This window comes from Lissotriton helveticus, chromosome 11, assembly GCF_964261635.1.
Source record: "Lissotriton helveticus chromosome 11, aLisHel1.1, whole genome shotgun sequence".
Taxonomy (NCBI): Eukaryota; Metazoa; Chordata; class Amphibia; order Caudata; family Salamandridae; genus Lissotriton; species Lissotriton helveticus.
The window spans coordinates 836090637-836103453 of record NC_136072.1 but is presented as its reverse complement, the minus strand read 5'-3'; the positions used below and the strand labels follow the sequence as shown (position 1 = coordinate 836103453).

Sequence of the window (12817 nt, the reverse complement as noted above, 5' to 3'; positions counted from 1 at the left end):
TCCAATATCTCCAATGAAGTCCACTTCCTGAGCCCATTACATCCCGGCATATGTTTCTTGAGTCCAGAACTTTCACGTCCATCACCTCCAAAGCGCTCTTATTTCCTAAGTCCATAACCTCACCGTGCTCTTTTTCCTGAACGCTGCTTTCAGAGTCCATCACATCTGGTGGAGTCAATTTCATGACTCAATCCAGTGGAGTCTATTTCCGGAGTTCATAACCTCCTGCGAATTTTTTATTTCTTTTTTATTGATTTAAAACACTTATAAAGCGCACTATCACCTCACAGGTTTCATGAACTGAGGACCGATAGATAAAGCACAACTGTCTCACCAACCTTGGCATCTATTTACTGAACTTGTGCCCTCCACTGCAGTCTATTTCCTGAGTCCATAAAGTCCATGCTTTTTCCAGAATCCATCCCCTCCTTCGTGGTCTGTTGCCTCAGTGCTTCGCCTTTACTAAAGGCTGCACCCCTGCAGATACAGAACCACAATAGGTCTTCCACATATTTGATGAAAGGCCACAATAGACTCCTGTTACATTCAGTAGCGGTGAATGTTGTGTCATCTGGCTCCGCAGCCTATTGGACGGGTGGACTAGAGCTGAATAAAGTCTTATGTCTCATTCAAGTGATTGCTCACCTGTCTTCTGTCTCATATTTGTCAGAGCCAGGCAGAGCCAAGACATAGAGAGGGAGCATAGGGGTGATGTGGACAGGGTTTCAGATGTGCTTGCTTTTTTTGCTTAAGACCTGCAGGATTCAGTGAAATATTTGCAGGACCTACAGAACACGACTCAGAACGTGCAGCAGAGACAGGCAGAACTGGAGACTGCGCTCAGTGACCAAAGACAGAAACTCAACCTTTTGCTCGTCAACCCCAACTGTGTGTCCTGTGTGGAGACCTTGAGGCAGGTGGCAGACCTGGAGCTGGTGGCCAACTTCAGCAAGGTAGGAGATGTGGGTGCAAGTCGGAAAAGAGTGACCAGAAAGGGTTGAACATGTAAAGGGACATGTGGGTTCTCTTTCTAGGTCCCGGGGGAGTCTGTAGTTTAGGGGAAGGGTCCCTGATGGGTACTACCATTAACCACTGGCATTCCAGTGCCTTAGATACCCTTGTACTCTAACTGGATAACAAAGTTACACCCTTTGTACACTTAACTCATCAATTATAGCAAGTCCTGCAGTTAAGGCTTCCTTTAGGAGGTGATAATGGATTTAGAATGTAAATGCACTATGACACATATACTTAGCATAGTAAACTGATGGTCAGGCCAGAACTTTCACTACGAAAAAAAATATGCCTTTCATGTATTGTTGGCTGAGTTGCCTGCACGGGAGCTGGGAAGGGAGAACCACTGCCTCCAAAGGCCTTGCAGTAGCTGACCCTACCATTTTAGAATCGCCAACGTGTGTTGAGGATTGTTTTCCAAATGTGTCTCATGGACATGGGAAAAGCAATTTCTTTCAGATTTAATATGTGATGGGTACTTGGATTAACTTTAATTTGTGGAATTGTGGCACTCTCTGATTCGCAAAATTATTACGCAGTATTCAAATGGATATGGTGTAGGGTGTCAGTGGGTATAGCCCTCTGATCCAGGGCATGAACAGCACAATGCGAAAAGATTGCACCGTCTAGAAATATAGAACACGTCTGCATGCCACTGCGGGGTCACATAGATTTAGCTAGATCGTGTAGGAATGGATAAATTCCCCTGACAGAGGGCATGGTCCCGAAATGCATTGGGATTGAGTTAATTCAGGACTCATTGTGATTTACGCCAAAAAAAGTTTGATGATTGAACATGAAAAATTGTGATACCAATATGAAGAGTTAAATAAATACTTCACACAGCGTGCACAATTTTCGGAAATCTTTTTTTTACAGACCTTGGTGTGCCTAAATGGGACGCTGTTCTAATTCTAGAAGGCTCAATATTTTCGCATTACTTTGATTAACTGACCTTTTTATGGTTTTCCAAAAACAAAATCCCAAAGTGGTGGTTTATTTTTGGACAATAAAAAAGAAAGGTATGGTACTAGAATATTAAATATCACCTGACAAGACCATTGTATTCCTAAATATCGTTTAAAAAAATCTTGCCTAATTTAATAATACAATATAATAACAATAATAATACTAGTTGTAATAATAATAATAGAAATCTACACCCAAGGGAGCGATTAATTGTAAACAAGGACACAATATTGATGTTGTAGAATATTTTTGTTAATGATGTTCTGGCACACAACCAAGCCTCAATAACTGTCCTATCATGAAAAAGACTTATCCTAGGACGGCCCCTCCAGTGTCACTGCTGTCTGCAAACACTCCACGGTCAAAAAACATATTGGGCCTCCACGGGATCACAATGAGTCCTGAATTAACTCAATCCCAATGCATTTCGGGACCATGCCCTCTGTCAGGAGAATCATCTATTCCTACATGATCCAGCTAAATCTATGTGACCCCACAGTGGCATGCAGACGCGTTCTAATTCTAGACGGCGGAATCTTTTCGCACTGTTCTGTTCATGCCCTGGATCAGAGGGCTATACCCACTGGCACCCTACACCATAGCCATTTGAATACTGCGTAATAATTTTGCGAATCAGAGAGTGCCACAATTCCACAAATTCAAGTTAATCAAAGTACCCATAACATGTTAAATTTGAAAGAAATTGTTCTTTGAGAATCAGAGAAGAGGACTTCTGTCCATTTTGGACAGATCTCTCATCCCGGACAGAATACAGTGAAAGGTGATCATTTTATTAGAATAATAATGTTCAGTGTAGATTTGGTTCAGTTAGCATAACTAGGCCGTACCAGGCTACGTTACTGAAGGTACTTGTTTAAATGTTGTACACAAGCATTGTTTTTTATTGTTTTTCAGACTATCCTCAAAATTCAACTTCCGCCACTGTTTATCTCTGTATGTACAAAGTGTCTTTTCTCTAGCTTCCTTGGCCACAGAGATGTGTGTTCTAACATCTGCAAGGTTATTCTACTAAGTCCAGTTGCTATGTCTGCTTTTATGGCTGTGTAGAACAGTTCATTGTGTTAAATTTCATTTCTCTTGCATAATTTCCCTCGCGCAGCTAATCATGTGATTAACAGTCAGAAAGAATCATTTGGAAGTAGGTGTTGTTTGGGTTGGTTTGAAAACTAATAGTATGATTGGCTTGCTATGCAAGTAACATGTTAGTACCACGTCTTTACGTGATGTCATGCTGTTAATCTGTGTGCTTTCATGGTCTAAAACATTATCAATGCTTTGTTAATGTTATGTCATTCAGTTTTTATCATTCTGCTTATTATTTTAGAAAGGCTAGATGCGCATTGTCTTTTGTATTCATAGCTTATTACTATTATTTTGATTTAATTGCTAAATGTGCTGTGGCTAATTTATTTCATAAGGCACATGGTATTTTGCATCTATAATGAATTGACTTCTGATTCTAAGTATTATGGTTTGCTTTTTGTAATGATAACGTTATATTTGAATAAATCTACAAAACCGAGAACTGGTCCAGGCTGAGTATTTGAGGACAGGATTCTCCTTTTCCTGAGAACTGATCTTCCTAAACGTTAATTGGGTTGGAGCATTAACAGTTTTTGGTGGGGAATTTGGTGGTCAGATTAATTAGAGGCTAATTACTAATTAATTAGACACTCATGCTGGAGAATCCAGTGGACTGGTGATGCATAGACAGGCTCTCGGTGAAGTGGTCCGGTGTTGGTGATCTGGCGATCCTATCCAGAAGAGTGCGTTGCTGAATATGACTTGGTGGTGTGTCTAGCACGATCTGATTTGCAAGGGGTTGCCTTTGATCATTGCATAGGCGTAGTGGAATGACATTCTGTTTTGGGAATTTTAGTCGATTCACAGTATATTGTTGGTTGTTGGTACAATGGTGAGTGCTAAAATATTATTCTTTGTCTTCAGACTAAGTATTTTATGTAAAGATGTTTTATTTTGGAGAACTCACAAGGTAGGTAATAGTGTATGTAGAAGTTTATAAAAGGCGTGACACCAGGTTCAAGTTTAAGTTGGTTTTATTATTTCCTTCATAGTAAAGATGTGAATGAGTACTAAGTTATTGAGGTTTAGTGGTAGTTTATTATAAGCACAGCAAGAGGTAGACTAATCTGGTTCCAGGGTAGGTTGTATCTGGTCAAAGCATGGCTCAGTGCGTGATTGCATAGTGCCTTGAAGTACTATTCTTCTTGTGGTGAGTTTGCTTTCCGTCCTGCTTCTTAGTACAAAGGCACAGGTTTATTGTATTTGATTTTATGTATTATTGTGTTTGAAAATGTATAGTTTTGTGGTTATATTGTGTTTGATTATTTGGTGTATTGTGAATTTGTAATGGGTGCAAATCTGGGTAAGTCAAAATCTAAGACGCATGGGGAGATGTAATTGGAAGTCCAGCCCATGAGGAGATTGTAAATGTTGATATACATACTTGCTTATGACTTGAAGTGTCGCACAAGGCCACTAAGAATGATAACAAAAACCACAATTTCCACAGAATAGTACTTTTTAATTGGAGAACCTAGTGTACTTGAGCCATTGCTTGCTTGATATGAATCCATAGCCAAGACCTATACAGTTTTAAGTATTAAACAAATGGGATATGAGGTCCAATCAGAAAGAACAGCAGGTGTTGAAGAGTCAAACTGGTAATACTGTACTTCATTGAATGCATGCTAAGTTGTATTTGAAGAAAAAGACACCGCCTGATGAAGTGTTAGAAGCCATGGGCCATTCCCTGTAATAATTGAGGATTAGGAAAAGGGTAAATTAAAGAAGCTTAAAAATAAGGAGAAAAAGAGTGATGAAGATGAAGAAGATGAGTTGTTGGATGAGTTGTTGACGGTGTGACTGCCACCTTATAATGAGGTTGAAGAATCAGAATTGAGAAAAGAGATCTTAGGAGCTATTGAAAGTGGGTAGCAAAGGCAGCTCAAAATGTTCAGCAAATTTCAATAATTTTTTGATTCAAAAACTGATAATTATATGGCTTGGAATCAAGAAAGCGAGCTTGCCGTGCATGTGAGAAACTGGCGAGAGTGGCTAATGAAATGGTTGTGGGTTTATACAAAAGAAGGATTTGCAAGCCTTATATAACAGTGATGGCAGAAGACAAAATGCTGAAAGAGGCAATTGTACATTTAGGAGCCAATTTAAGGAGGATTGAGCATTTAATCGGAGATTGGTAGAATGTAAAAAGGCATAAGAGTGAAGGATTTTCAAAGCAGCTGAGAAATCCAGGAAGGAAAGTTGTGAGTCACTTTGAGTGTGATACTGCTGAAGGAGGTTTCAGAGTGAGAGAAGTATCAGGAGTGACTGGTCCAGATTAGGTTCATGTTCATGGGGTACACAAGGTATATGGGATTTTATAAACAACTTCCCAAAGCTTTAAGAACATGAGAAATGATATGCAGATATGGACAGAATTGATAATTTGTAAAAGGTATTTTGGGCAGACATGGATGCACTGTTTTTGATCATTGTACCAAGGAATTTATGGATTTCCTGTGAGATGGTGGTGAAGTGACCAGATTAAGAACCATGTAGGAGTTCTTTGAGCTATGAACCTTTTTTAGCGATTGTGGAAAAATATGCTGAGGTTTTTTGATTATCAATTGTTCAAAATTATGAGTATTACACAAAATGCTTAAGAATTGGTTCATACATATTATTAGAGAGTGATGCAGATTTACAGACAATACAGTGGAATGGAAGACCCAGCTAAGGAGGGTGCGTCAGGTTTTGTGTCAGTTTTTGTGATGGGATTGCTATAAGAATTGAGTACACAGCTCAGGTAGGGAGTGATGTGTTGGCCAGAAAAGTCGATTGATGAGATTTTAGCTAATGTGAAATAGTGTAGTGATTATTGTAAGGAGGGCCGGCTTTAGAGCTTGTCGTACCCTGTACAACAATTTTGTTGGCACCATCAATGGCCTACTTCGCTACAAATTCCCTCACTTTCACCCTTTCCTAGTGCTCCTCAAGTCTCCATACCCATTCTCTCACATGCATTTCTTTTGTTTTATGGCACCACTCATGCCAGATTAGGGTGTCAGACCACTTTACATCACACACACATTACACCGAGACAATAATTCACACATGTGTAAATCCATGTATAGGAAATGTTATGTAAGACAGAGGACAACAAGGTGTAGGAGTCACATGTTAGCCAAAGGCAGAATAGTTTAAGGGCCTCATTATGGGCTTGGTAGTGAGGGAGTGGGACCGCCCGCTCCTGCACTGCCGAACACGTGGAGGAACCACCCGCCAGATCAGATTTTTTCTCCTGTCTGACGGGCAGTTCTTTGGCAGACCCAGGTCGGCACAGATGAAATAGGCACCGCAATGGGAACATCAAAGGCAGTACCTGCACAGCATTGACTGCTGCAGTCCATGCCGTGCTGGTACTGGTGTGTATGCACACAGAGGGGCACATGTGGTACACCCCTGTGTGCATTCACATTGCTGCAGTGAGGAAACTCGCAATATGCAGCCTCAGTACTGCCAGCCCTGGCAGATGCAGTGGTCCCAGGGTGGCCCGACTACCCTAATCGTAATAGGGTGGTCAGGAGTCCGCCTCCATGAGGCCGGCGGTCATTAGCTGCCAGACTCATTATAAGGCCCTAGTACTTGGTCTGGAGAAGCACAAACTTAGAATTTAAAATGTAACACCATGGTTGGGGGTTGTCTTTACTAATAAGAATTGATTTCTACACAAATAAACCTGTGACTTTAGGATAATGAAAGACTGCGTAAGAAAACATGATGTTCTAACCTATACCCTGCAGTCTGTATGCAGCTCTTTGATGACAGTTAATAGGTCACTGTTCTATAACAGGATTTTAACTTATAAACTGCAAGAAACAAAAGGTTCTCTGTCAAAGAAACAGTAACCCACTGAACAATTTACATTATATGCACATCTGTGATCTGCATAGTTTACATTATTTGCAGCAGGCATATTAACCCTCTGCACTACCTTATGATGAGTCAAAACTTCCAGTAGGCAAAACTCCAATCTCTTTCCAGAAGACCCATTCAATCGCCAGAGTTATCTTGACATTTTTATTGGTGCCTTAAAATTGATGGAGGCAAAGAAGCTGCAGCAGATGCTTTTATATCCACAATATATTGGAAAACATGGTGTCCCCCAAAGCCAGTGCCCAGTGCAGTGGCACCGGTCACACCGCCCTGTAGCCAGCCCTGATAGTAAGTCTAAAAAGAAATTGATGAAGGAAAAGTTTACATGGATTGCCGCTTCATGGAGGTGGTGCACAGTTTCAGGGTGCTCTGAACGGGGGAGGAATTTTTCGGAAACGGGTAGAGGTTTTCATAATACGAAACCACGAGAAAGAGCAGTATTGGCAGAAGAACAGCCGCATAGGTGTTATTGCACATAGTCAGTATAGTTTAATGGCCTCAACCTCTATATGGCCTTATTGCTCGGAGACTATACCTAATAAACAAACCATGTACAAAAAGGGTGTTCAAGGAGTCCAAAAACATTTTTGTAGAATGAGTTGATATTGCCGCGTTTTCTTGAAAACCTCATCCCATGTAAAAATACAGTCCTTCAAACATCCACTAAAGTAGGTGCCATGAAATTGTGTTTCCATCCAAAGTTTTCTTTTAGTTGAAGCATTTAGTAATACTCCAACATCAGCCCAGCCAACCCGATTTGGCCGCAAAATGTGACTTCATCAGGGTTTTATTCAGTTCATCAAATGAATCATCGTCAAAAGTATATGTTAAGCTGTGGTCAGATTTCCTTTTCCTCAGTGGGTCTTGTGCATATTGCAAAGACGGATGCAAAATCCTTTCCGCACAAAGCCCTCTCATGTCATAATAATGCTAACAAAAGTGCATGAGAGCTGGAGCTTGTCACAGATATGGTAAAGAGGGACATTGAAAGAGAAATTGTAGATTGAGGTCCTGATTCACAGACTTCACGTTTCAGTAAATTTACAGTTTTGAGTAACTTCACCACTTTTCTATATTCACAAACCGCACTATTGTGTTAGCTTGCACTTTTGTAGTGAGCCCAGTACTACACATGGCTAACCACTAGTATTGCAACACTTTCCCATCGAGAATAATGGAGATATGCACTTAAAATAAGACCCCATAGGAAATATAGTAAATTAAATTATTTAAAATATTTTAAAATATAAATTAGTGTTGATATATAGCTACACACATACACATAACTTATGTATTAAAATATTGTACAATTAAATAAATCCCATTTCTGCAATTTTGAGAATTAATTCATCAACTACACAGAAAGTGAGGGGGTTTCTAGGAAGGGTGGCTACTGCTGTATTTATTTGCATAATCATTACAGAGACTGGCTCATAGGGATGTAACTGATCTGGTTCCTTTGGATGATGAACATATATGCAAGCCTTCCTGGAGCTAAGACACACCTTGTGTTTTGCACCCACTCTAGGAATGCCAGATTATGAAAAAAAGTTGTGTTTAATTTGTTATGAAAACAAAGGGTGCGCGCGGTCTGTTAATACACAACAGGGTATAAGAAAAGACCTGTTGCATAATTTTCTGGAACTCTAGATCCAGTTGCCATTGCTTTACCTGGGGGTTTTAGATCTGTAGCTGCTACAGCTGTTGCTATTGCTCAGAGTGATTCATTTGTGATGGGCAGGGCAACTGGAATTATGTGATTGTGCAGCCGCTGTATTCTGCGCACACTTATAGCTTTGCCACATTTGCCAGATTATCCACCAACTGCTGCATAATCTGCAGATTATAACAAAGAAAATTGTTTCCAGCTCAAACAGTTTAAAAGTTACTAAAAGCGCAGCGCCATGTTTCTGTGCAGTGGAAGGCCCTTTCCAAACTTAACTGGTCCCCTTTCTGGTTGCTTATTGCTATATTTGAGGGTTAAACTGGAACAAATTAGGAGCAACTAATGCTCAGACAATGTTAACAAATGAAAAAATGACAAAATAATGACGTAATGCTATCATAAAATGTACCTTACTCCACCGAATAATTTGCCTTTTTTGCCACATAACTTACTCAACCCTGCAGCATAATTTGGCTATCCTCTGCCTCATAATTCCAGTGGCGCTGGTCATGAGTCGCACATTGATTGTGCTAGTGCCTCATTCAATGGAGGCTCTTTCTTCCCAAACTAGAACTCAACATCTAACGGATGACAGGTCAACTAAGATGTGGTATATTAAATCCTGCAACTCTTACGACTTCAAAAATGATAACAATGAAATGCATAGGAGCAGGATCATAACTGTCTGAACAGAATTGTGTACTAGGCCAGGACCTGACATTCAAGATGTGCCCCTTGATTGAGCTGATTTGGTTTTGTTTGTGGATGGCCCATGTTTGAAAGAAGTCGAGGGAATTCTTCAAGGAGCATATACAGTTTGCACATTGACATATATTGTGTGCAAAGTAACTTCTGCGCAAGTGGCTGACATGGTTGTCTTAACTAGAGCTTGCTGCATAGTCAGTACATTGAATATGACATTCTATACTGATAGCCAGTATTGTTTCAGAATGGAAAATGAATTTGGCCAATTGTGGTCACAGTCTGGTTTCATGACTTCAGCTCGGCTTTCTCTTGACACATATGTATATAAAACTACCCTCAGGTCACTGATGAGATGGGGTTCTTGCCCCAGCTGCGAAAACAATACTTTCCTGGTTTTATCACAGCGGCCGTGAGGGCTGACTTAGATGGTGGCTGCCATATTCTAATGAGTGGCATGCGGCAGAGCACGGCGATAACCTAGCCCTGCGATGGGACAAGACAGAGGTATGACTGGAGCCAGTTGAGAACCAGCAGGAGACTAGGCGGCTCCCTCCTCTGTGGAGGAGGCATGAGCTAAAGGCCCCAGCTGAGGCCACAGAGCGAGACAACCAACTGAACGTAAGCACTGGAACATTGTGTGGATGTGTTGATTTCCTCCACATGGATCCTGGGACAGACTTGGAGGTAGGATCAGTGGTTGGTGATGGCAGACTCAATTGGGCAGGGAAATCATCCTGTGGGTGGCCGGTGAAGATATTGTGTGCCCTCCCTTCTAATCTATCTTTGGAGGTCTAAACAACCCAGGGGCAGGCTACTTCTGCGGCGTAATAGCGCACCTGACGCATATAGCTTTTCAAAGGGTACCAATACATAGGTCTACTTGATGATGGTACTGCCTTTTTCTGCTGACATAAGTGAATTGTTACCTGTAGAGCACTCCCTGCCCAGCCCCTATACTTATTGTCTGAACACAATCTTGCACACAAACTCTTCAATCACAACCATAGTCACTGATAGAGGTGCCCATGCAAACTGCTCATTGCACTGTGGTGGACTGAAACCCTGCAATCATACCTAAAATGTTATCAACTGGGAGCTGTGAGTGCCCTTGCTTACTTGCTTTGTTGATAAGGGCTAGGTATTGTCTATGCTGGTAAATAATGCTGTTTGACCAAACATGGTCCCTTTTTAATCTATTTTGCTGTAGTTAAATATATTCTTTAAGACAGTACGACAGCATATGAAAAAGCAAACCACAGATCTGGAGCAATAATCAGAAAACAACTTTCCAGCAGAAGACACTGAGAAATGACTGCCTAATGCTAATGGTAGCAACATGGTCCAAGTAAATAATCTTGACTCTATCCTAGCTGCTATAAAACACTTAAGAGGTTCCCATGAACATAAAATGGACTTATTAGATATTGATCTACTGCACAATGACCAATTATAAAAATTGAGCATGAGATGGTGACCTTGGGATCTTTGTTGGGGCAATGGCAAGACCCTATTGAAAGGATCTGCATTGTTGAATACAGGGCTACACTTGGGAAGGGGAGGGCCTGAAGGAATAAACTCAGAGTGGTGACCCTTCCTGAGTGCATTGAAGGGAAATATGTGGTTACAGTCTTGGAGAACTGACTAAGGCACATGGTTGATCCTATCTTGAGGGTCTGTCCCAATTCTTTGCATTCAAATGGGTTCCTAGAGTCCCAACAATACCACCCCCCTCTGACCACAGAGCAACCATTGGTTGCTAAGCTCCTCTCTACCATTTTTTTTTTAAACATATTTTTTTCGGCATTTTATAGTTTTACCATGACAATTCTTAATGCAAGACATACAATCAAGTGATATACTTCATCTGTGATAGTCAATTATACCGAGCTCCTCTCTACCATGGCAGGGATTATATCCTGCATTAAGCACGAGACAAGGGAGAACATATGGCAAAAAACTGCAAAATGATTCTGTTTCCGGACTTCCCTGCTGCAGTTCAGCAGCAGAGGGCGTAGTCATTTGTTGCAGCCAAAAAACTGTTATGTCCAATGGGAGTACAAGATGTTCCCAGTAAAACTTAGAGTAGAATTGGCTAAAGAAGTAGAATTGGCTAAAGAAGTAAAATTCCTCACATGCCCACAGGAGGTGTAGAGATAGATAGATTCTCAAATACTGACAAGTGCTGGAGGAGAGGAACATCCCAGACTTCGATCTTGGCAAACCCAGTAGAGAGGTGGCCAGGAGACAAGATGGGGTGGCCCATCGCGAGTATAGACTCAGTTGGGAGATGGCTGCCCAGATAGGGTGCAACTCTTCAAATTATGTCACAGGCCTGGAGAAGTATGCAAATATAGAAACAGATAAATAGAGTTTGATTTGGATGGGAGACAATTGTCTCACTGTCCTGGATAAACGGTGTTGAGATTGTTTTTTCTGTTTATTCAGTAGAGGCTGCCTCAAGCATCAGTAGGGACTGGAGCGGGTAACTTAGATACTATGGGTGGAACAGTGTGGTTGCTGCGCATGTTCTTGAAGCGACTATCTTGATATGCAGGAGGTACCTACAGATTATAGGTTTCTGAAATGCAATGTCTCGGGCCTAAGCAACATACCTAAGAGGAATAATGTTTAAGCATATTTGAGCAGAAGGACGAGCAAACCACACTGCTACAATAAACAATGCTCTAGGGCTGAGGAAGCAGCCCTACAAAACCAGTGGTTAGAGCAGGTTTATTCCACAGCATATTCAGCTTTCATAGTACGTGCACAAAGTGCCACTCACACCTCCCGCGGACACCCCCTCTTTCCCATCGCTGTGCTCAAGGAAAATATTAAATTCATGTTATGGTTGTCCAAGGCGTAGACTTTGATTTACATCACACAAGGTTATTCATAGACCAAGACAAGAAAGAGAAGTATTCTTGGTATTCTTGCATTTGTTTACAAAACAAACATTCATAGGCATCAAAAGGCAGTAAAGAAGATGAGCAAATCATTAAAATATCACCTTCCCATTCTAGGCACATCCAGGCCTCAATGCGCAACAGCCCTCTCCCGGTTCCATCCAGGACACCTTTGCAAAACCCTGCTGCACCCTTCAATGAGGCCTTGCCAGGAAGATCATTGCACCACTTGAACTCCAGGGCACTGCATAGCGCACTGGCCCACCGGGGTACCTGAACACAGGCAGCCTCCCCAAAGTTCTAGTCAGTCCAGATATCGCAGGTTAGGGCAGGAGAGCCCAGGACCACTAGCAGGTCAGTCCACCCCACCTGCTACAAGTACATTCAAATCATACACCCTCATGGGGTCAGTCCAGTCCCAGAATGTCCATTATTGTGTATCCCCATTTATTATTATCTGCCAGGGACCCTTCAGTCTCTCAGGGTGTGTGGGTGGGTCATTGACAAGATACTGCTGCCAGATGACGTTACTGACTTCCCACTCCACAACACCTGCACTTCCTGTGCAAGGTGGGGCTCC

General features: G+C 41.5%; 1 protein-coding gene across 2 annotated transcripts in view; it reads left to right on the top strand.

Moving 5' to 3' along the window:
- PROM2 (prominin 2) overlaps positions 1-12817 on the top strand; it is a 464577-nt gene that overhangs the window by 257006 nt on the left and 194754 nt on the right. For both annotated transcript variants that reach the window (XM_078667029.1, XM_078667028.1), the window contains exon 7: positions 754-953. In XM_078667029.1, coding sequence (XP_078523155.1) covers positions 754-953 — 200 coding nt within the window. The remainder of the gene's footprint in view (positions 1-753; positions 954-12817) is intronic.